At 38.0% G+C, this 24,344-nt stretch overlaps 5 protein-coding genes across 15 annotated transcripts in view; 3 read left to right on the top strand and 2 right to left on the bottom strand.

Moving 5' to 3' along the window:
- Nucleotides 1-101: 101 nt before the first annotated feature.
- LOC124301064 (cuticle protein 16.8) lies at nt 102-5,749 on the top strand. The gene is made up of 6 exons (XM_046755740.1): nt 102-438; nt 2,131-2,323; nt 2,909-3,123; nt 3,534-4,441; nt 4,719-4,878; nt 5,385-5,749. The coding sequence occupies exons 1-4, from the start codon at nt 424-426 to the stop codon at nt 3,690-3,692; spliced, it is 582 nt and encodes a 193-aa protein (XP_046611696.1). The 5' UTR covers nt 102-423; the 3' UTR covers nt 3,693-4,441; nt 4,719-4,878; nt 5,385-5,749.
- Nucleotides 5,750-6,000: 251 nt separating this feature from the next.
- On the bottom strand, nt 6,001-8,042 carry LOC124301062 (synaptosomal-associated protein 29). Its single transcript, XM_046755737.1, has 2 exons — nt 7,616-8,042; nt 6,001-7,266 (listed from the first exon to the last, which is right to left on the bottom strand). Exons 1-2 carry the CDS (start codon nt 7,895-7,897, stop codon nt 6,742-6,744), a joined length of 807 nt encoding a protein of 268 aa, XP_046611693.1. The 5' UTR covers nt 7,898-8,042; the 3' UTR covers nt 6,001-6,741.
- Nucleotides 8,043-8,174: 132 nt separating this feature from the next.
- LOC124301049 (uncharacterized) overlaps nt 8,175-24,344 on the top strand; it is a 97,467-nt gene continuing 81,297 nt past the window's right edge. For 6 of the 11 annotated variants that reach the window (XM_046755717.1, XM_046755713.1, XM_046755711.1 and 3 more), the window contains exon 1: nt 8,175-9,527. Coding sequence is in view for 1 of the 11 variants with exons in the window: in XM_046755705.1 (XP_046611661.1) it covers nt 8,584-8,669 (86 nt within the window). In the remaining 10 variants the exon portion in view is untranslated. The remainder of the gene's footprint in view (nt 9,528-24,344) is intronic. The other 5 variants (XM_046755716.1, XM_046755709.1, XM_046755715.1 and 2 more) reach the window with 2 other exon arrangements.
- LOC124301065 (mediator of RNA polymerase II transcription subunit 31) lies at nt 10,967-14,947 on the top strand. The gene is made up of 3 exons (XM_046755741.1): nt 10,967-11,206; nt 11,433-11,522; nt 14,474-14,947. Exons 1-3 carry the CDS (start codon nt 11,140-11,142, stop codon nt 14,785-14,787), a joined length of 471 nt encoding a protein of 156 aa, XP_046611697.1. The 5' UTR covers nt 10,967-11,139; the 3' UTR covers nt 14,788-14,947.
- Nucleotides 15,204-23,135, bottom strand: LOC124301045 (organic cation transporter protein-like). The gene is made up of 9 exons (XM_046755688.1): nt 23,119-23,135; nt 19,124-19,791; nt 18,444-18,785; nt 17,851-18,098; nt 17,269-17,597; nt 16,792-17,188; nt 16,348-16,589; nt 16,066-16,241; nt 15,204-15,982 (listed from the first exon to the last, which is right to left on the bottom strand). Exons 2-9 carry the CDS (start codon nt 19,295-19,297, stop codon nt 15,647-15,649), a joined length of 2,244 nt encoding a protein of 747 aa, XP_046611644.1. The 5' UTR covers nt 19,298-19,791; nt 23,119-23,135; the 3' UTR covers nt 15,204-15,646.

Genomic DNA, 24,344 nt, shown 5'->3' with positions numbered 1-24,344 from the left:
TCAAAGGTGAGCACCTTGGGACTTTAGGTGACGAATTTGAGAAGAGTATCACCGTTTACTGATACGACCCAAACAACCAAACTTTATCGGCTGGATCTGGCTCACGTTAAGTCGGAATTAGTTTCGACTGTTCGAAATTGTCTGGAGCAAATAAATCCGCCATAGGTATAAGCGCCAGGATCGACCGACAGTGAGCCATCGAATATAAACGAACAGTCCAGCTCTGTATTAGCCGGGCAATTTTACTTTCCGTCCCATTCTTCGGCGTGGTATTTGGTGTGAATGCAGCCAGAGGACTCGGCCATACCTCCACCTTCTCATCGAAGTTTCTCACTTCGCTTTCACTGAGAGAATATACCGCCACGGTGACACAGTGCGCCAGTGATTACGAAAACGTAAAGATCGATCGAGTCTTGAGAAACAATGAGAGGTGTCGTCGTGAGTATTAAATTTCTATTTTAGGTATCTTTAATTTGTCGAGATACGTACTGTGTGTGTAAATAAATTTGAGTATATCCGCGTCCAAAAGTTTTCAAAACCATATCTTGACCACTGTCAAATTTTATTAGCCTATTAGGACCATAAATCGTTTATTCAAATTTATTACCTAGGTATTATAAAATCGAAACCAAGTTGACTTTGCTGAAGACATGACATGAGAAACTTGGTTCGATTACAAAATTTCAGACTCGTATTTTAATCATTCAGCACATTTCTTGTGGAGCGTTCCATTCCTTCAAGTATAAACTCATACACTCAGCCATCTTTTTTATTACATTTAACATACGAAGGTACATTCGTGGATAAAATTCGTGTTTCATGCCTAGTTGTTTGGGCTGGTTTTTTATTGTGTCTCTGATTGAGACTTGTACCTGCCGTAATTATTGATACCGCGTACACAGATCCAAGGTGACTCTACGAAGAATAATTTACCGGGAACAGTACGTCCGCTTTCTTGCATATTTTAGCAAAATATATGTATGTAACATTCGCACGCTTATACCATCTTCAATCTCGATTAATACCAACAAACCGTCGGTCTCTTTTTTTATTCTTCTCATTTATATGTCATTCTAATTTTATACATTACGCAAACTGAGAGAATAGGATGAATCTTGTAGCAAAAAATAGGAATTCCTCAGCGCTGTTTATATTATATTTATCGTTGGATGCATCGTGCATTTCTATCACCACATGTCGCAATGTCAATTACAAAATACAATGATATTAATACCTGATATTACACTCATATTGAAACGGAATTACATCTACCAATTTCAGAAACCTGTATTTATATTACATGCATCAAGTTTTAAATACGACATAATAACGCCTGGTGATGCTATCCTGATTATCATTACTGCAGTACATACTCGTCGTAGAGCATAAAACCCCCAAATCTTTGTTCGCAATCATAAACTCTGTTTATTTATATAATGCTCGCTATAAACGTGGAAATTCTCACCGTATTTTCATGTGTAATGTGTTGTGTGCATGAGATTTTTACAGGAGTAAATAATATCGTCCAAAAAAATTCGGGAAATTAAGAACAGTCCTTCACTCATGAATCATTTAGGTGTAGAGTCAGGTCAAGTTATTTCTACAGTTTTTCCATTTTGTGACACAGTATCACGATTGTTAGTACCTAACGCACAAAAAAACAGAATATTTGTAGAATCGTCACTCTCATTATTCATTAATAATTCACGTACTCTGCAGGCGAATAAAAAAATTAAATTTATTACTTCATGCGTTACCGCAAACTTTCCAATTAATCTCGTGAACTGAAACATTAATTCGTATCATTTTTATCACGTATATGCATTAATCATCAGAAATATTTTTATTACTGATTCTGATGAAATTATTCTCGCCGGTATAAACATCGCAGACAGTACAAAACTTAAAGCCGTCAAAAAGAAGTGTGAAGGCCGTTTTATGCGAAATTTTCTAACGCCTAAAAGATACATATCTTCATGTCCAAAGGATGTCCTCGGGGCCTTACAGACGTTAGAAAATAGCGTACAAAACGTCCTTCACACGCCTTTTTGACGACTTTAAGTTTTGTGCTGTCTAGGCATTGATGCCCAGTAATGAAATAAAGGAAATGATATCTTTTTCCATCTGCAGATCACGCTTGTTGCCCTGTTGGGTGTCAGCCTTGCCGATGTATCTCACATCGTCCCCCACAACAGCGGCATCACTGAAACGACTTCGCCGTCACCTCCGTCACCCTACAGCTTCCAATACGCCGCAGGCAGATATCCGGGTCACATTGACCGCGTTCACCAAGAGGCTGGAGATGGCGTTGGCACTATTCACGGTAAAAAAAGAAACGACAAAGTCTTTTCAATATATTATTAGCAATAACGTTCGTATGACCCGCCGTCTGCAACTTGTAAATAACTCTTTATTTTCATGCGAGTGGTAACAATTATGATACGGTATTGATAATGATGGAACTACAGTATATTAACGTTCAATAATTAATTTTCTATAATAAACACCGTATCTTGTGAACGCTTAAAGGTTAAAAGTTAACGTATGCACTCGGTGTCTTTAAAGGAATACGGAGGCAAGGAGGTTTTCGGATATTTTTTTCATTACAGCCAAAATATGTATACTTTGAGTGAAGATAGAAATAAACGTCTGTTATTTCATCTGTTCTGCAAAGTAAGAGCAGAACACTCTTGGCCAGACTTCGTTCTCACTGCTAAAAATGCCAGATTGCGGAATTGATAAATTCATATTAGAATCGTCAAAGATCAGGGTTTAGTACCGTATAGCAAATCCGGTTTTTGAATCCGCATACCTAATACGAATTTATCAGTCTCTTTACGGAATATTTTATCTCACTCCTTACGGCCTTTATTTTGACGAGGGTTCAAGTCTTACTGCATCTTTTCAGGAATGTACTCCTACGTCGATCCGAAATTCAAAGTGCGGACCGTCGAGTACATCGCGGATAAAACCGGCTTTCATCCTCACCTGACGAACTTTGAGGATACTCAGACCGTTCCGGTCGACTCCGAAGCCGTTCAACTTGCCAAGCAAAAACACCAGGCTCTCTACGAGCACATTGCTAATGCACACGCTCAAGGGGTTCCAGCAAATGCACCGGCGGTTAGTTCGGAGCTGATGCATGCCGGGAGTTTTCTGTGAAACTCTCCCCTCGGCGCCAGCAAATAGGCAACCGACGCCACACATTTTAGAGCTGTTACTTACGCTGAAATACTTGAAAAAAAAGAAGTCAGCGTCAGATGCGGTCATATACTTTCAGAAATGACGGTACAGACTTCAGATGTAACTTGGGCTGATAATTTATCTATTTTCTGATAATGAGCAGCGATCAGTTTCACAGGAAAAATCCCGGTATATATATAACATATATCCGTGCTGTCTAATGGATTTTGTAGTGTTTATTCTGACGTAAATCGACGCCTTACGTAACCGAGATCAGGATTTACGTAACAATCGCGTCATTTACTATATGATATACATATATATATGTATGCTTTGTTATGCACCTACAGGAATCAGCCAGCGTTCTGCGAGCGAAGGAACGACATTTACGACTGTATGCCAAGATTGCCGATCAGCATGCTGCCATTGCTGCAGAAAGAGAAGCCGAACGTCTCGCGTTTGAAGCCACGTCTGTGGCTAACGATGTCGAGGAGCGACAAATCTACTAATAATCATCTTTCGTTACGACGATTCTCGATCTTGACGCCAAGGATGAATAAACAACTCGATTAGCTATATACACTATGCCAGATTTGTATAGCCACTAGCGGTGAAATTAAGCTATAATTAACGGTCAATTTAACTCACTGGATGATGTTGCATCGATTTCTATAATAGTATCACAAGTACGTCGCAACTTCATTGAACTCTTTGAAAAATTGCCCTATATCAGATAATTAATAATGTAATAAATCAAATATGTTATACATTATTCGTACAGATTTAGTAAACGTTTATGTTTTATGCGAATCTAATTTATGTGTATACGAATTATATTACCCAATTTGTTAGTTTCGAACGTCAGGTGATATTCTAAAAAGCACGCGACAGTGATTATAATACTACACCAGTAACAGCATCCGGTGTTGCAAAACTTGTCAATCTTCGCGCATGTATATTTAATTATTCGTCTTTTTTACCGATCGTGATACCTTTCCGGATCAAAATCTTCTTTGAACGCGTGTCAACTGCAGATTATAATTAGTGCATTTATACGGAAACCGGAAGCTTTAGGGAGGTAGCACAATTCGCTGCGCAATAGTAATCATTCGCCGATCAGATAAACTGTACAAAGGTGTCACTCCTTTATAAAAATCCCGAATGACAAAGTGAAGTTCATCAGTACTCGTTCATCATGCTCCAAACGAAGATCCTTGCTGTTGGGTTTTTCCTTGCGCTATTTCTTAGTGCAGTTACGGTGAGTTCTCGACTGATCTTCCGGCAGTAAATAATTATAACTCCATCGGAGTTTCATATTTAGAACTGCTGTGATCTTAACTGTTGTATCAATAAGTCCTCAAGTACTATACGGTGCTGATTATGCACACGATTCATTCGACAGTTTTGTTTTTTTTTTTTTTTATCATCAAAGCTTTATAACGAGATGGAACAACTTACAGGTTTGCAAGAATTAATTTTTTCTTATAGGCGTTCATAATTTGTTGAAATTTTTAATTCGCATCTGTTTCCAACAGTTAGCAATGCCTTCAAACGAACGGAATTCTCACATTGCTGGTTTCAACTCCGAGCAATTCGGCAGTTCATCCTGCCGTGGTTCGCATGGTCGTGGTCGTGGACGCGGTTCACAGACTTCTGAACCAGCACCATCTGAGGATGGAGGTGATACGGTTTCAGGTGCGGTACAGAGTGATATGATTCAATCAAATTAAACTATGTAACAGATAATTTCATGGTATCTAGCCGAAATTTGAATCTCACGAATGTTCTTTTATAATGTTTGGATCAAGTGTTTGAATAGGATACTCTGCAGTGTATTAATATTTTTTGACCTCAACTCTGAGTTTATATTACTTGATCAGTTGGCAGTCTTTTTGTTAACGATCGCACCTTGGCATTGATACCGTATTTTATGCTAGGCGTAGCGCCGTTTTCGCACAAATTGTAACTGGATTTCGGAGCTCTGGTTTGGCCGACGGTCATTTAATTAATATGAATTTGAAATGTGAAAGGATTTGTATCAGCGTTTAATTTTTGTGTCAAGGCTGCAGTTATAATTTTTATTCTTTGATTTACGTAATTACCGTTTTCGGCGTTCACCACTACATAAACGCTTCAAGTATCAGCACATGTTATTATTATCGGTATGAAGAAGATGAGAGTTGACGTATTTTGACTTTCAGATACAACCGCTGACTCATCTTGAAACAACACCAGCCGTACAAAAGGAACAATAGTGGTTTGTAGATAACTGGGTATAGATTACAATTTTTTGCTTTTAATTGTGTATAACAGAAAGTGCAACTGAAGCTTACAGTATGAGTGTTAGAAGAAAATAATTTGCATATCCCGTACACGAAACGTAGGCTTTTATTTTCTTTAAAACAATAGGAAGAAATTTCAGGATAAAAATGTGATTACAAATGATGTATATATGTATCTTAATAATACCGTATCATATTGAGCAGTCACTGTTTGTCGTGGAGTATCGGTAAATGTAACACAATTTCCTGGTACAATTGACAATATAAGTTACACTATAAATTAATATATATTAATATCTTTAATGTTTATAATATAAATTAAGTTATATTTTCTGCCTCACAAAACATATTCATCTATAAATGAATCGCCTGTCATTTTAGATAATATTAATGCCTAATCTTGACACATCTATCAATCAGAGATGATACATGATCGTCATTGTTTCTCATTTCATGTAACGAGTTTCGCAGATTAGCTTCCCTTATTGCTTATTTTATATCGAAATGCATAGACGGTATATTTTTTGGGATAAGCCTTATGGTCCGTCAGGATATTTGATCATTTGATGGAAAAAATTCATAAAACTGAGATGGTATTCCTCGGAAGCATTGCCGTAAAAATATTATATACGCAGGAAATTCACCACCATTCGGGTATATCCAGGAAATGGTTTTACCCCTACTTTTACTCTTGCTAACAGCAACAAAGACAACAACATCTGAAATTATCTCGAATAACCAACAAAGTTATTCGGAACGCCCCGTATAAAATTACATTTACACCAACCTACATCTATGAGTTTTAAAAAGCTCGAATTTACTCTGGTTCTGCTTACATATACGATCACGTACCCGAAGTGTAACGTTTATTAGAAATCAGAGATGGAACATATACTTTAATTTCAGTGACTTCTGTAAAAAGTGGGTGTATTAATGCTTGTTTGTTATAAAATTCACTATGCAAGTATTTGGTTTGTAATCTATAATAATACATAATATTTCGTTATGAATGTGTTATACAATAATCTACTATTATCATAATATTACGACTACCTCAAAACCACCACATTGCTACTCGAGATTATCTGGATCCAGTTTCAGCAATCCACAGTGATTAAGTGTTTCATTGCAATAAATGATAGAATTTCAGCAATAGCGAGATAAAGGTTCTGTTTTCATTCCAGAGACCTAATAAAAAACATCAACTAAACGATCCACACGATTTGGACTGTTGAATCAATTAAGAAGTTACGATTGTTTATTGCACACCGCTGATTTACTTTTTCAGCAAACGTGTAATGTCTTTATTCTGCCTATCAATTGTAATATCTGCCTTTTCCGTTTTATCCATAACACTATCAATCAAATCATTCTGAGAATCAATTTCTTCCGTTAATCCAACAGCCAAGCCCTTTAATCTTGCTAAAGAACCGCTCATTTCATCTAGATTCTTTTCTAAAATAGCACTGACATTGTCGCTGGGACGGGGCAGTTCTTCTTCATCTAAAAGTCCTCGAATGCGCAAAGCTGGATGATTATTGGAAAGATTGGTCTGCACGCGATCCAGAGGTTCAGATAACGGTGACGGCGATAATGACCTAGGGCTGGCAGACTCAGAAAGTTTCAAAGTATTGCTAGAAGGAGGGGGACCGTCAATCGACTTTCCACTAAGATAATTTTTAAGGCTACCGAAAACACTTTTTATTCCTTGGATGTGTTTCTGACTGAAACGCAACGTACTGTTGATATCGTCTAATCGTTTCTCCGTTTTTTCCAGCTGTTCCCGTTGTCTCATCAGTTCCTAAAACAAACACAATAACATGACAATGAAACGATGAATAATCACTATTAATTTAGATCGGAAAATCTAGTGATAAATTGTTCGATCAAACGAACTAATCTACGTAAAGGTTAAATACAGTTATATTCAAGTCTTGGTCAATGGAATTATAGAACAACTTCAGGATTTCATTATTCCAGAGAAATATTTTTAAGGAGAATGTCAGTTACAGCTGTGAAAAATACAAAATCTTCCTTCGCCTAAAGAAATACTTTGTTTCCCATATAAGGAGCAGGACAAAAGTGTTTTTTTTTTTTTAAATGGAATTATTGGTCAGATGGATGTAACAAGTGAATGATAAAAATTTTACCTCTGCTGTAGCTGCCCCGATTTGTTCCGAATCCCTCAAAAGAGATATAGATCTTTTGGATGATTGGAGAGTTCGTTGTTCAATGGCATTTTTGCGTTCCATCAACTGATCCCTTTGTTGTTCAAGATCATTATTGTAATTGGTGTAACTATTGTACGTCGCAAAACTTGAAGACGGTTGCGATCTTGGTGGGGCACTTCGTAAAAACGTTTCATCGTCCACGTCATCTTCCAGTGCGAAGAAAGGATTTTTCGAATCACTCAAATAATGTTGACCAGCCATTTGAGTGTTGTCTACTTTTAACTCACCAAGGCCACTGCCCAACAGCTCTCTATTCAACAACTTACTGACAGCGATTAGTCTATCACGGATAACCTCAAATACACCTAGCGATACGAATGCTGTCACTGACTGTCACAATGCGTGGTGGGCACACATCACTGATACACGTATCCATGCATGGAAGACACGCACACTGTCGATGCGCAGCGTATTTGTTTGTGCCTGCCTTCTACGGGCCAATCAGAACGCTTGGAACGTTTGCTCCGTGGTTTGTTACGTTATACGGTGTTAAGATTGTGGAATTCGCAAGACTGAACTTGCGAACTCTGTTTTGATCAATCACCAGCGAAGTTGTAAAAAGATTAGCTTTGAATCAAAGGTAGCTTACTCTTTGCCTTAATTATTACGTCTCATGAATTCGTCGTAGCGATCTAACGGAAGACAGCGGTTGGTTGGTGAAAAAGTGATGTGAAAAGTTACGGAAGAAGGCTGAGAAAATTCATTCATTCGTCGGTCTCGGCTTATACGTAGTCATTCGTTCAGTGCGATAGTGAGAATTGAACCTAATTTTTCTCACAATATTTATCCGAAAAGTAAACCTTACTATCGTCGAAATGTGGAATTGAACAAACGGGATTTGCAAATTTTATAATTGTTTGTACGATCTTGTGTGACGCAGTGATGAAATGTGGAAATATTTTCGAACGTTGCCGAACGTTCGCGAAGCAGTGGCCATCTTGGCTCACCGGACAAAAATTGGAAGCTGCGGTCGGTAAGTCAGACTCAGTACGCGTTCGTTAGTCCTCGTTAGTGGATCGTGGGTCAGTTTTGTGTAGTTTCGCGGCAACAAAGTTTCGGATTTTAGATCTGTGGAGCCGGATAATATTAATAGTCCTTTTAAGTGATGTACAGTTTTTGTTATGAGTGTGTATAGATATACGATTTTGTCGTTGAATACGGTGCATTCAGAAACGTTTACACGTCGTATACAGTGAAGAGTGTGACAAAGTAAAATGACTCGCGATTGGTTCGCTCTCTCATCCAATGTCATGTAAAGAATATGGTGAGTGACTTTATTATTATAATAATTTACTTGCTTCAATTGTACTATAAGCGATATGTGGTCTGATAATAGTTACATTTCGAGGTTATCGGAACTTTCATTGAACGTAAAATTGATTCACTACCTCAACGTCACAGTTTTCGCACGCTAAAAAGTTGTTAAAATTCAGAAATATTAAACGTGTTGTCATATACATACTTCTTTTTCCTTCACTACTGGTAAATTTATCATTACCACCTGTGGAAAAGTGAATTGCAACGTCTGATTTTTCAAGTATTTTATTGCAACAAAATTTACTATAATACTGATTATTGAAAAATTTATCGTCGGTATGAAACTACAATTGCGTATCAAATGACAGCTGCATTTAATGTTCAACCAACTATGTAGCATAAATGGGTGAATACTCTTTGTTATTTGTTGTGAAAAAATGATACGTACATGACTACGGACATTCAAATTGTCAGACCAAAAGAGTGTAGTGTGAAAAAGTGCAAAGCTCATGATTAGCTGTTGACTAGAGCCTGATTCGGCGGTAACTCCAGTGCAACGAGGATCAGCTGATAGGTAAGCTGCACGTGCAGTTTTTGACTCAATGCCATGCTCGTTGCCGAAGTGGTTTAACGGTGGCACAGTAATGGTCCATTTCTTTTTTCTCTACTGATGGCATTAAAGAAACGATAATGTCATTTGCCAGAATTTTACCATTTCTATTGAAACATAAATGAAATGATAGACTTATGTAACCATCAACACTTTTCGTTCGATTATGCTGTCTATTGAAAATATTGGGGATATTAAATGTTCTGGCAATTTACTCGTTAACTTCAATTTGTGAATTAGAACAGGTCTGGTACTTGTTGCAATGTAGGATTGCCCCGACCTTTCCCCGCGCCAATACCATCAATAAGTTGGGGCTAAAGCCCTCAAATCAATGATTGAGGAGAAATAATTATATTGGCAATGGTAAGGACTAAAGCAATTGAATGACAGGAAACAGTTTGAAACCCCTAAATTTCACGTTTCTGTAAAATAGCTGCCATTACATGAATGAGGACCATATACTGTTGACTCTGCAATTTCATGAAGTATTGAGACACTCTGCAGTGTTCTGGAAGATATTGCTTTCAAGAGAACTCAGAAAAGAATACATGAAGTGCATGATACTTACCCATCTTTCTTTCTCACGTTGACTAGAGGCATGTAAAGACCGCTAACCTTTATAGGATCAGGGTATGGCAGCGTTATACAAAAATTTGACTTAACTTACGTTCCTGAGCTGTCTGTCGATATTTTATACACATTTGGATAGCAAAAATAGAAAACTATACTTGAACGTACAAGATCATATAAATTTTCAGTAAAAGGCTGACGCTTAAATAGCGTCTCCTATATATCTCATCGAAGTCTACATGAAATTTTCAGCACGGTTATAATCCCATCAAAATGATTCCGTAAGCGCAGAAATTGTGCATTATGTGTGAACTTTTTGGGCGTCCATAGCTGAATACATTATACAAATTTTTTTTACTGTTGTGGCTACATCATCATTTACGTTGATGTAGTTATAAATTCATCAATCGATGGTCATATAGTGTACATACATTTACTCCAAGGTATATATAGCTCTCAGATAACTAGCCAGTTAATTACTTGGTAATCCAACATACCGTTTGTGTATTTCATTTTTCGTTTATGGATTGGTTTTTTTATTAGCAATTGTCCTGTTCGAGTTCACGAGTTCGTGAATTTTTGAATGATCGAAGACCTTTTTATTTTGAATTTAACGAACATGTAACATGTATTACCAAAATTTTATCGCACTTTTTGCGCGTGGACTTGATGCTTGGTTGTTTTTAGTTGAAGACGAGCGTTACAGTTTTGCGCCTCGTATACGTTCTCGAACCCACGCACTCCGCGACCAATTGTCCCGATTTGCGTTCCGAAATCTGCGGTATGCGTGCGCAACTTTCCCGCCAACTTAACGCGTGCGCGTGGCTCTCGAAGCATCAGACCTTGCATCAGACTTCCCATGGCGTCATGAAACCGCTGCGAGTTTGTTGATCTTCGGGAATTACTTTGAGGATCGTATTGTTTATCAAAGTAAATCCTGTTGGAATAAGTGAGTGCCTAGTCATCAAGAGACGAAAAATATTCGAACATCAAGAATTCGTGTAATATGAATCGCTTGGACGATCTCCCAGGCCTAACTAAGGGAAGGAAAACATCTTACATCGGGATGAACGGTAGGTAGATTGAAAAATATGTAAATAAAAATGACAGGCGATACGATTTTGACGTCTATTGAAGATAAAAATATCCCGCGACAAGTGATCGTATTAGCAAAGTATTCATCGGTTCGTGATTAAGCGTAAATTCTCACATAGCTATAGATCAAAAAAATTATTACGAATAACATAAACATAGCACCTTTATCGTCTAACCTCATTCGAGTGTTTTTATTTATCTCAGGTGGGCCAGAAACCGATGACCAACAGCGACTTCGCTTTCAGGTTGAGTTGGAATTTGTCCAATGTCTTGCTAATCCAAACTATCTAAATTGTAAGTTTTTAACTTCGTATCTCCATTGTACTTTTCAGCTGTTGACCTTAGGTCATTGACATTACTCCCCAGTTGTAAATATGTATGTTGATGATGGGAAAATTAATGATATACTAAGAATGTGTTAGAAGGAGTTATCGTTAGGTAAATATTTTATTTTAGATCCTCGTTTTATGTTAAACTTGACGTCATCGTCGATTCAACGGAACTCCTAGTTACATAAATTCAATCGATATTGACGTCATTCTGGAAATACTTTGAATTATTAAATCAATATTCGTTTCATGTTCTTCAACTATTTGCGTCAATACGCATCACATATTTCCAAAATTCAAAGTTCATCTTCCTCGTAACTCAAATTGATCCAAGTCTCAAAAGATTCACAATTTAGAACACAGCCAGATCCTTTAGTAAAGGAAAGTTGCCTAACGTGGGCAGGGTTCTTTATTTAGAATGACTTGTTACCTGGGCAATTAAGTAGGTCATGCTATTGTTGATTAGTGCAACTACGCGACACTCAGTGCTGAATATCAGTGCTATGTCAATGATTGTCAGTAAGCAGAACTTCAATGTTAATTTAACGTTTTGTCCTGAAATATCTGTCCCACTTTTGATTAGTGTATACCTGTAATTCATATAACGGGCGGGGTTAGTTTTTCATCATCAAAAGTCCGCTCTTAAACACCATCGTTCGTTTTGAAAATCATTTATTAATTTTGACAGAAGATACAACTTGTACTGGTAAAATAGAAATCACCTAGATATTACCAATCAGATGTTAATTTCGAAAATAAAATGGTTGGGTAGTGGAAAAGTCTCGTTACACCGAAATGTAAGCGAATTTTTAGTCTGAGAAAACGTGTATCGAAAGTGTAGGATATAATAACTACACAAAACATTCTATGGCAATTTGACGATTTAATTTAAAATTTATCAATTCTTTTTATAAGCGCATTATACAGAAGAAGAGAGTTGTTTGTGAATTTTCCCAGAAGTTTTAGCAAGTTGAAGAGATGAAATCGATCTGTAATTTCTTGTGATAGAGAAATGAGAACAAGACTATCCACAGTATCCACTGAAGTTCTGCCTAGTACTGGCCGACTCTTCAATGGAACTGCTATACCAGTGCCGAAGTTCTCACCTTTCTTCAGGATCCCATATTCAATTGGGCAACTTCCTACACGACGATTCATGTTAATCATAAAATTGCCATAGCACGTTTTATTTATTTGTAGTAGTTATTTATCACAGGTCTGCTCCTATCATTCCATCTTCAAAAATGGGTAGCGTAGCTTTCCACTGGATTCTGTCTGTCAGCGCTGTATCATAATTCACTAGGGTGATTCAGAAAAAAAAAATTTTTTTTTTTTTTTTTCCAAACAGGTTCAAAAGTTTCATTTAGGTATACAAAGACACCAGTTAAAATTTTAGATTTTAATAATAATATTTAGGGGTGGCTCATCGCACTTTTCGATTTTCCATAAGAATAACATAGGAAAAATGTTGTTTGCTTCTTATAGTTTTTATAACTAGCTAAAGAAGCGTTGTAAAAAAAATCTAAAGACATATGTTTGTAGGAAATTGAATGCTCTACAAAAAAGGTCTCTTGTCAAAATTTCGTAAAACAAACTGTGTCAAAGTTACAGCCTGTCAAAAGTTGAGTTACTTATAATTTGACCTTTTTTGAATGTTATAGCGTAACTACCGGTCTTATAAAAAATTGTACATGAGTTTTTTTTGTGAAGCATACACTCGACTTTAAATAGATGATAAATGATAATTCATTTTTGCAACAATGAAAAAAAAACTATCTTTTACCATTAATAAAAAAAAAAAAATAATATAACGAGAAAAACAATTTTAGAGCAGATTTCTGCTAAAAATTTTTTTAAAGTGTACGGTTTTTTTCGTTGTTGCAAAAATTAATTATCAGTTATTTAAAATTTTTTTTTTCTGAATCACCCTGATATATATACATATATACATTATAGATAGTTTTTTTTTCATTGTTGCAAAAATGAATTATCATTTATCATCTATTTAAAGTCGAGTGTATGCTTCACAAAAAAAACTCATGTACAATTTTTTATAAGACCGGTAGTTACGCTATAACATTCAAAAAAGGTCAAATTATAAGTAACTCAACTTTTGACAGGCTGTAACTTTGACACAGTTTGTTTTACGAAATTTTGACAAGAGACCTTTTTTGTAGAGCATTCAATTTCCTACAAACATATGTCTTTAGATTTTTTTTACAACGCTTCTTTAGCTAGTTATAAAAACTATAAGAAGCAAACAACATTTTTCCTATGTTATTCTTATGGAAAATCGAAAAGTGCGATGAGCCACCCCTAAATATTATTATTAAAATCTAAAATTTTAACTGGTGTCTTTGTATACCTAAATGAAACTTTTGAACCTGTTTGGAAAAAAAAAAAAAAAATTTTTTTTTTTCTGCATCACCCTAATAATTCACATTATGAATTATTTAGTTCTGAAATTCAATCTCTCTGCAAGATTCAATTAATCTGGCACAAAGATTCCAAGTGATTGAGGAGGAAAATCATCTGATAAACTAAAACAATCAAATTATTTTATTCATATGCAGTTGGTTGTATAGTTTTCTGAAATTGATCTGGTGTTTTTTTGTAACACCAGAATTTCTACTCATATTAGAATACTCTTCTCTAGTATTTAAGAAACTAGATTCAAAACGAACAATTCGTGAATGATGCAGTTTTTGAGAAATTAGCCTTATCACAGAAAATATCTGGAAACTAGAGACTGAGTAGCTGTTGGAATCTGTTGGATGCGAAATTGGACAGTAACGGAACACTGAAAAATATTCATAAAGGATTAACAGAGACAACAGACTTGAAGACATCTACTTTCAAGATGTATAAACCCTTCGCTGTATACTTTGATTGTAATTCATCACTGTTTTGGCACAGTTCTGGGCCAGCGAGGATATTTCAAAGATTCCACCTTCATCAATTACCTGAAGTATCTACTTTACTGGAAGGAGCCAGAATATGCTAAATACTTGAAGTACCCGATGTGCCTCTATTTTCTGGACTTACTGCAGTATGAGCATTTCCGACGTGAAGTCGTAAACGCTCAGTGCACAAAATTCATCGACGATCAGCAAATATTGCTATGGCAGCATTACACCAGACGCAGAACAAGGTTACTGCAAACAGCAGCCGAGCAAACACAGCCCAATAATGCGCAAAACAACGGTATGGTGCAGCCAAAAGTACCGTAGAGACTGTAAAAAAACTTGTTAATAATCTTAGGTGTTAAAACACATTGTTAATAATATTTAACAACTTCAACTGTACATTTTGTTCCTTTCTTTTCATCCGTATTATTCGTAATGTAATGAATACTTGTTTAAATTTAAATAAAGACTTCTTTTATACTTGTCTCGAGAATTATATCTTCATTCATAATCAGAATTCTACCAATGAACTAGCTAACCAGGCTAGCTTTTGATCAACAGAGAATTTAAGTACTTCAATTGCTCAAGGCTTACATTAAAGAATGCTTAGAAAAAAAAAGTTGCCACACAAATATCAAATTTTATGAGGCTCTTTAGTTCGTCATTTCATAAAACCTTGAATGATTGGCGGTAGCTGAATAGTTTTCCTATGCATTTCTTAAAAAGTGTAATTTCACAAATTTAGCTTGACACACGTCCGCTTTATTTCGAACAGTTTTTCAGATGTATATATACACAACAACGTTTTTTCATAACATGAAACCCTGCCGAATTGTGGAACAGAGTAATAAATTTTGCAAAGTACTTTTGGATTATAAAAAGTACATTTACGCTGAAAATTGTCCACACAAATACTTCACTTCTGCATTAATCTTACACGGTGTAAATATGATGCACTTCGAAAAAAGATACCTATACTACTCGATTACGTGACGATAATTTACCTACAATTATTAAATAGCGCTAAATACTTTGGTATATCTTAGCCTCTATAATTTATTTATTATACGCATATACTGTTGGTATTATTATTATTATTATTAATATTATTATATTTACAAAACTTATCGTCAACTCAAAATTTATTCCCGCGATCAAAAGTGCGCTTCGTCATTCCGGATTTTCACTCTGTATTCTTTCCGTCAGAAAAATTGACAATAATTCCATTTCCGGCTTCTACCCATGTTTTTCCATCGTTATCGTCGTTAAATAATTTCTCCCGCAGTATGTCACGTTCGTTTTGTTCGTCGAGTACGGTGCGCCGTTTGTTGGTCGTTTTTTTCACCGATCCCTCTTCGGTGCTTCGGACGCGATTTTTCTTAAATAAATCTTCCGATTGCTCAATAGTGTCGGGCAGGCGATTGTTGAGCGTTTCCGGAAGAGCCAGACTCAAGATTCCCGACACAACGCACAGCGTTCCCATTATCGATATCGGTACTGCGGCCCATGTTTTTGTACCCTAAAATAACACGAACCGTACCGTCAACAATTTTCCATTTACTCATCACTATCGATGCAGCGAGACAATTAGCAAAGACTTACCAGTACTGTGAAGTGCGGTGCTATCAAAGTGCCAATCTTGCCGAAAATTTCGCAGTATCCTAAACACGTACCTCGCAAAACTGTCGGAAATAATTCAACCGTGTACAAGTATGTAACTGCAAAGGAACTCACGATTGCTCCTTTTCCTATCAGAATCAGCGTTAATTTCGTCGGTCCTGAAACAGTTTGAACAATTGACTAAATCCCCAGTGAAGTGCGATTTTTTTTGTTCTATCTCTATTTTTCGGTAAAATTCCCGGTTTACAGAACTGATTGATTTACCCGTCCAGGTCGAATTTTCATGCATTGGCATGCTGATAGCAGCGATAACGATGCAAGTAGCTCCGCTCAGTATCAGATAAATACCGAGAGGTATACGCCGTCCACATTTTATCAGCACGAAGTGGGTGAGCGAGTATGCGATCAGGTCCAGACAACCGCCGATTGCAAAGTTTACGTGTCGATCGCCGCTTATGTCTGGCAATTGAAACACGAAACCGCAATGGGACAGAGAAACGCTGAACCTGTGAAATAAGCCACTTCAATTTCTGATTCGTGAAAAAAAAGAAAGTCGTTCTTAGTAAAATGGATGAGAGGGTGATTTATAAGAGAGCAGATATTTTGGCTAACGAATCATTCGGCGTTACGCGTGTAAAATCCGCCAAGTAATCGATCCCTTCTTCTAAACTCAGCTAAACGCAATTAATTCGATGTTGTCACACTCACCATACGAATATAAGAATCATGCAATTCCTCCGAAGCCCTGGCCGTCTTAGTAGTTGTAGGAAGGTCTGGTTATTTGCTACTTCGCTTTTGTTTTCAACGTCTTCTTTATTTTTTTCTAACGACTCGTTCGTGTCCTCTTCTTCCTTCTGCGGCACCGCTTCCGCTGTTCTAAGCTCCACTATTTCCTCCGGTATTATTGTCGAGACTTCTTGGTTATCGTCGGAACCATTAGTGGATTGAGAGTCCTTGCCATTTGGAGTTAGAGGAGCGGGTGGCGGTGGCGTGGGGTCTCTTTCCTCCATTGCTTCATCCCCAACAGTCATCTCAAACTTCATCCGCATCTCTAAATTTGATGCCCTTCGCTCCAGGCTTTCCGACGGTGTAAGCAGATTATTCTCTGTTGAATGAAACAAAGGATTAAAAAATTGTCATTGGTTACCAATACTGATGCGAATGGAAGGGTTTTGTGATTCGAACCTTCTTTGACGTTGACGAATTTACGGTCCACTATTATTCTGCCATCGGAAAGCTCCGGAGTTGTTAAAAGATCTGATAACTCCTCGGTGAGAGAATCGTTCGTTTTAGTTTCGTTCGGGTCAACGTTAGACACCCGAGACTTTCGTTTTGGTTTCACTGGCGTTACGGTCTCGGTGATAGTTGTGGTATTTCCTTCCTCCATTTCGGCCTCCACCTTGACCTCGCGCTTCCTGCAGCAGGTGTTGTATTTCGCGATTTTTTCCAACGCCATGTGAGCCTCCGTCAGGTTTCCTTTGGCCAACAACCATCGTGGTGACTCTGGTATGATCCTTGAACATATTTTTGAAAAAATTTCCTAATGTAGAACATTTGTTAAAACAACGCACTTAGGGATTTTCTCGATCCTGAATTTGGATCCGAACGTAAGGTCAGAAATAGACGTGTGAATATTCAAATGACATCACGTCACGTGCAAATTGGGGCTCACAAGTAGGCAAGTAAAAAAAGCAAACCGAGTAACAAAATGAAGACAGCAATAGCACAAGCTGAGACGTATGCACGGCGTTATGGCGATTATCCTACCAGATGTAGAGGACGGTGACCGCCGTGGGAACCGATGTGGCTAACTGAAGGACCCTCCAGTCTGCAACAGCGTAACTGAGCCCTGCCAGAAGCAGGAGCCCTATGGCCCAACCAAATTGCAAGGTCATGCTCACCAAAGTTCTTGATCTGACTGGAAATAGCTCCAAGAGTAATGTGTATGTAGAGATTTGTAGCCCTTGCACAAATACCCCTTGCAGTGCTCGAACAACCAGAAAGGCGCGGTAGTCCTGAAGACAATATAACATTCGAAATTTATTTCGCCATTACTCACTACCATCATTTCCTGTTGCGTACTAAATAGTTCAATAGTTACAAAGTGGAAACCTACTATAACAAACGGTTTTATTATAAATGAGTGAATTGTTGATGTCCACATGATTGTGTTGACCATTTGTCTAGCTTGCTTTAGAAAGATATGTGGGCAAAATTTGGACTGGTTCATGGCCTGCATCGTTACGCAATATAATAGTAACTTCGATGAAGCCATTCAAAGCAACATGCGAAACGGTTTGCTGATTCGACTTGGTTTGTTTTACTTGTTCGAAATGTTTTCATCCAACTGTCGTATTCACCTGAATAATGTAAAGGGCAACCGCTAAAGTACCCTGCGTGTAGAGGCACATCGCCAAAACAGGAAGACGCCCAACGCGGTCGGTCAGGACTCCAGCGATCCAGGCGCCGATTACAACTCCGTATAAATAGAGCATCGTGCTAAGAGGGAGAAGATATCTTCTCTCGCATATCAGGCCCCATTCCGTAACTATCGTAGTTTCGCCTCTCACGGAATCGAAACGGTAGCCAGTTTCGCAGGACGAATATTCGGCGTTCTTCTCCGAAATCGAACCCGTCATGTTCGCCGTTGATTTTTCTAAGGACGTCACGCACGTGTTGGTCGAATTAACGGAGCCCTTTACCTATGGGAGAATGAAATGAATGGAATAGGCATCTCCTCGTTAGTCTTCCAGCATCATTTGGCCTCCCAAGTTGAAATTAATACGGCTTGAAAAAGTGGAACGAACGAGAAACAGACGAACTCAGTTCCCGCTGGTTACGAACTATTTTAGCCACCTTTAACCACCCACAGATGAGTTTAGTAGTGAGAAATAGTTTTACGCGAGCGGGACTGCGATCAGTTTGGTGACGAGAAAGCCCCAAGCTCTTCGGGCAGAAGTCGTTAGTCTTTCCAAATTTCAGAATTGGATTATTTTCGAAATTGAGAAACATAAATTTACTTTTCCAGAGGTCTGCTTACCTTGCAGTAAAAATTTGGCGTATGACTGTGAAAGTTTGGCAGCGCGTGGTTCATCGATACTATGACGTAATTTATCCCTAAAAGAAATAGTAGAACTACTTGGAACGATCCCACCTTCGCATCTTCGGCTCTCATTCTGTGACCTTTTTTCTTTTCGAAACACTGCAAGCTCATTTGTCTATTTGACAACTATCTTCTTTCAAGCGAGTCTCATTGCTCGAATAGTAATCTTTCGTAGTCACTCTCTTCTTTATTACAAATAACTCTCAGATTTATTGCGAACGTTCTCCGATTAACCTTTTGTGTAAACTTTGAAACTACTTCCACTGTGCTTACTGAAATCTTACTTATATGCTTCGCTGCTGTTCCTCGTTCAGGAGATATTTTTCTTCAATCATTAACTAACGAGCTAAAGTCTCGAAGATCAAAATTTGAACATATTTTTGACCGGAACGCAGGAACACCAAAGTTCAAATCACACAATCTCTGTTTACTTTCCCATTAACTGAGAATCCTTGTCTGCACTTGTTTGAGCTTAAGAACCGCCACGAGGTACCGGTTTACTCACTCAGCGATTCAGAGTGTGTTCACCGCGAGAGCAACCGACGTACTGATCAGAGAAGAGAACTATGGAGAAGGAACTCCGGAGGACGACGCCGGATGACAAACTGGAGAGAGATGGATGCAGTTGCATTGTATTGTTTATACGTTGCCCACGTTATGCACGTACACCTACACCCACGCACAGCTCTTCGTGGTCGTTTACAAAACGTACTGTATCCATTGATTATTCATACCTCGATTGAAGGAACTAATGAATTATCACTACCTAATGAATGACGTTGGTGGTCGTTGCCACTTCCTGTCGAACACTCTTTATAGGAGAAAGGACATTGAACAATAATATCCTACTGTGTCTTTGATTTTTCACTTTGGCCGGGTAAATCGGATTGGTTTTGAACCTGATCGGTCGAACGTCACAAGTTCAATATCCTGCTGCTCTGGTGACGTGATCTTAAGTACTGATAACGCATGGAATCCGTACACTTCATACTCGTGAATGATTGCAGTGTTGCAGAGTTTTTTTCTTTCTGCAACACTTTTGGACTTTTGTATAAAGGGTGTAAAAAAATCTCATATTAGAGAAGCTGCGTTTTATCAATTTAGTAACTGACGGCACCCGCGGTAGTTTTTATTCGTCGAATATGTTGGGGAAAAAGTGACTGAAACCGGTTGCGTGAGTAAATAAATGAATAACTTGTATTATGTCAGATTCTAGTGAAAACGGAAGAAGTTATATTCACTGCTTGGATGGTAGAGAGAAACGCGGATAGGCAATGCAGCATGCAGAGCCTATAGAAATCCCATGAAACGTGGAGAGAAATTTAATACAGTTGGATGCTGACAAGTTTTGTTGTTGGGTGTTACATCAGTTTGTATAATGGCTAGATAGGAACACGTCTGGGTCTACGAACTCCGGAGGAAGCGTGCAGTATTTGTTCCCTGACACATTTAGAGAAAGTCTACGCGCAGTTGTGCTTCATTGCAATTGATTACACCCGACTCAACCTGCCTACTTCTCTATAACCCGGACTACTCGTCCGACGAACAAGTTTATTTACTTCGTGTATCCGACGTCGGAATTTTCGTCATTTGTCGTTTTGACACGAAACTTCACATTCGTATCACCATCTCCTTATTCTTCTTCTTATCGTATTTCAATTTCGTTACTCTCAGTAATTTGACGCAAAACGACATTTGGAAGTATAAGGAGTGCAGAGATTATACCAGAGTTTTTGATGGCACAGGCGTATGACCCGAGGTAATGTCACCACGGCATCGAGGCTCTCATAAATAATACCGTTGGGTTCTCCCTGACGTATCGATTGAGCCATCTTGCACATAATATGCAGGCGAACTACAGGGTGGGTACCAATGTCTTATTATATCATTGACGAAAATTCGAGTTTAGTTGTTTGTTGACGAAAGAATATTGTGGAAGTTATAATCTCGTAGTCAACTAATTCAAGCTATTCAATTGTATATTGTCGACGCATAACGCAAGGAATCGTCGCCATGCGGTGAGCAATGACTGGTCATCGGCGGAGGGGTATTTCCTTCGTTTCTAGAACTGATCAAATATGCACGGTGGGTCGTATCCGGTCCTTCCTTCGCATCCTGTCTTTCATGTATTCCTTTAGGCACTGCTATACGGCTGCGGTTAACCGGGTCCCCATGGTGCTGCCGCCTTCACAACCTGAGTATAGGTACGATATCGCATTGTTTATTACACCTAATACCCATACTGCATATTATCGTCAGTTGCCGACATATCAGGAGTCGCTGAAACTCGTCTTATTGTCGAAGACGTCAAGAAACGATGCGCATTGCATCTCCATTGAATCGCGTGACGTCTTTTTTTCTTACCGATGTTATTCTTTTTCGTTTTATAACGCCTCGTTTGTTCTCTCATCGCCCACGACGTCGGTCTTTGACACAATGTGTTCATTACCCGAGAGCGAAGAGAACAGAACAGTCAAAGAGAATGTGCAAGCAGAATATGATAATGCGGCAGGTGTTACGCCGTTTTTGTAACCACTTCGTAGTCATTCTTCTGCCTATTTGTCCACCCATTAGAGTGCGTAAGGAAATTTTTTTTTTATCCAAGTGCTTGATCGGCGCTCGTGTAACAAAAAAATGTTAATAGCACTTCCGGCTATATGATATGAATTCGATCAATTTATACTACGCAAATATTAGATCTTAGAGATTGCGTATATGTTATACTGATTTTACAATGCAGGGTAGAAATTCAAAAAAAGAAATGGGGTTGTAAGTAATAAAATTATTCGTAGGAGCAAGGAGGCTCTGCTTGGATTCTTCTGCGCAACGAAGAAAGCCAAAGTGGAGTTTAGAGCTAGTAGATACTAGATAGCTAGGAATGAGCTACAAAAATTCTTATAACAAAGTGGCCACTAGTCCACAACAATCTAAAAATCCTGGAAATGTCAGGCAGGTGGAAAAATCGTTAGGAAATTTTGTAGTATGGTTAGGGAAATATATTGGGAGTACGGGACGGGATGAAATAGACATTCATCATCATCAACTAGATTCGAAATAAGTGTTTTAATACCGAGTAATTAGTATTCGTGTGAGCAATGTTATCTTGAATTTCAGTCAGGATAAAATTTTAAGAGAAATTTAGGAAATTTTTTTCGCTGTTTGTAGTGGTTGATTTTATATTAAACACAGCTAATTTTTGGGTGCTAACGAAGATCTGTTAAAATAGAAATAAAGGGACTCGGAACTACGAGGGTGAATTATAAAACCAGTCTGAATTGTTATCTGAGAAAAAAAAAATGAAAATATGAGAAAGAAATAAAACATGTTGCAACCGGAAACGTCGAGATTCCTGGCCTGACTGCGACACTCGTATAGACTCGCAGATGGACAAAGATCCTGCTGCATATATTAAATATATTAAGTCAAGCAGCGCTCTTTTCCACCGAGTCTCGGAAGTTACGCTGAACAATCGGCAACTCCATTGGGAGATAACAACTCTGTGCAAAACTGACTTACCGCCTATCTTATAGATGAATTATATGAGGCATTCTACGTCAAACCGACCTACGTATGACACACATCGTCGGCGATTTAAAAAAAATTTTAAGTATGGTGTAGTGTATAACGAAAACAAAAACATCTATTAATATTATTAATCTATTAACTATTAACTATTATATAAAAAAGTGAGAAAAATCATGTAAAATATAAATTTGTATTTTTGAAATTTATATTCAATTCGATTTTCCCCACTTTTTAATAACTTGTTCTGTCTGTAGCTTCTAAACCAAAATCTTGCCCACTTTCATCTTGCTCTAAAAATTTTAGAGTTTTAACAAAGAATACATGAGAACAATTTAATGCCAATCGATTACGGCTATTCATTCGAAAATTCGGCTTTCCGTGTTTTTGGGAGCAGTAAAAATACTCACAATCAGTGAAGGATAACTTCTTTGTACACTCTACAACGCATTTAAAATTACACAAAATCGTCTGTGGTGAGGGTCTGACGTAAGTCGGTTTGGGTTGGAATGCCTCATATACACTACATACACGGAAGGAATTGCGAGAGATTTGCACGTTAGTACCACCTGATATAACGCGGTCTGGCTGTATGCACCTGCAGTGATCTTCATTCGATTTACCCCGCATATATACTACATATGTGTATGTTATATATGTATAGTATGCGGGTGGTTTGTGTGCGCTAATTGCCTAGATTTTCTCGCTTAGATCCGCACCATTAATCTGTAATGAGATCGTGCACTACCGAAATGAGCACATTGCCCTCCTAGCACGATTCTTAAAGAATTAATCGTGACTTTGTACAGCGAATGGCCATGCATAAGCGATGTGTTCATTATCTACTTACTTTTACCGTATGCATATTTAAATACTATATTGTAACCCAGCAATGCTGCTGCGCTGTCTCATCGTTTATGCAGGAGACAAAACGTTGCCAGATATTACACCGGGTAATGACAGCTATCAAGGTACATCAGCAACCTGCCTGTAACCTTAAGAATCACATGTTTTATGCTCTGTGCTTTATGCTTGTTATACTTAATTCCGTTGTAGAAGAAAAAAAAAAAGATTACGTTCTCAGAGAAGGAAGGCTTCGCACAGAGAGTATAATAATATAATGTTATACGGTACTTGCAAAATGAGGCGTCTCTTTTTGGCCCTGAGATAAAATGAGAAAATCTCATTTGTTCTACGGCATGGCTCAATGCAGTGGGAACCAACATCTTGTGTCTGTTACTGCGCGTGAAAAATGGAGAAAATTGACAGAATTCAATTGAAACAACTTCGGCGGGTAGTTGAGAAGCGAATTACTGGAGTCAATCATACTCATTGCCAATGAGAATCCACGGTGACCATTGCAAACTGCAATGCTGCATAGATTACACAGTGGGAATGATAATTGGGATGATTCGACGACGTGATACCATCACCGTCGTGATACCGCAACAACAACTTGGTTACCGGGTCTAAAAGTAATATCAAATTACGGAAGCTTTGGTTCACGTTTATTACGCTCATAATCTGTGTATGCACGCCTTGGAATAGTCGACAACATCAACATCTTGCCTAGTTACGATAACGTAACTATCATCTTTAAGCCTTGGTCGAATTGTTATTTCACGTTGAATGCCGG

The sequence above is a fragment of the Neodiprion virginianus genome, chromosome 3 (assembly GCF_021901495.1).
Source record: "Neodiprion virginianus isolate iyNeoVirg1 chromosome 3, iyNeoVirg1.1, whole genome shotgun sequence".
In the NCBI taxonomy this organism is placed as follows: domain Eukaryota; kingdom Metazoa; phylum Arthropoda; class Insecta; order Hymenoptera; family Diprionidae; genus Neodiprion; species Neodiprion virginianus.
Note: the sequence above shows the minus strand (reverse complement) of the source record. Positions and strands in the feature narration are given on the sequence as shown.

Excerpts from the sequence above, each read along its gene's own strand:
- LOC124301064 (XM_046755740.1), top strand. Across the intron at positions 2,324-2,908 it reads TGGCGTTGGCACTATTCACG|GAATGTACTCCTACGTCGAT; the intron begins GTAAAAAAAGAA and ends GCATCTTTTCAG. Across the intron at positions 3,124-3,533 it reads TTCCAGCAAATGCACCGGCG|GAATCAGCCAGCGTTCTGCG; the intron begins GTTAGTTCGGAG and ends ATGCACCTACAG.
- LOC124301045 (XM_046755688.1), bottom strand. The coding sequence starts at position 19,297 with ATGAGCTTGCAGTGTTTCGAAAAGAAAAAAGGTCACAGAATGAGAGCC. Across the intron at positions 18,099-18,443 it reads TTGCCCTTTACATTATTCAG|GACTACCGCGCCTTTCTGGT; the intron begins GTGAATACGACA and ends TATTGTCTTCAG. Across the intron at positions 16,590-16,791 it reads ATGATTCTTATATTCGTATG|GTTCAGCGTTTCTCTGTCCC; the intron begins GTGAGTGTGACA and ends CTTATTTCACAG.
- LOC124301062 (XM_046755737.1), bottom strand. The coding sequence starts at position 7,897 with ATGGCTGGTCAACATTATTTGAGTGATTCGAAAAATCCTTTCTTCGCA. Across the intron at positions 7,267-7,615 it reads TCGGGGCAGCTACAGCAGAG|GAACTGATGAGACAACGGGA; the intron begins GTAAAATTTTTA and ends TGTTTGTTTTAG.
- LOC124301065 (XM_046755741.1), top strand. The coding sequence starts at position 11,140 with ATGAATCGCTTGGACGATCTCCCAGGCCTAACTAAGGGAAGGAAAACA. Across the intron at positions 11,207-11,432 it reads ATCTTACATCGGGATGAACG|GTGGGCCAGAAACCGATGAC; the intron begins GTAGGTAGATTG and ends TATTTATCTCAG. Across the intron at positions 11,523-14,473 it reads TAATCCAAACTATCTAAATT|TTCTGGGCCAGCGAGGATAT; the intron begins GTAAGTTTTTAA and ends GTTTTGGCACAG.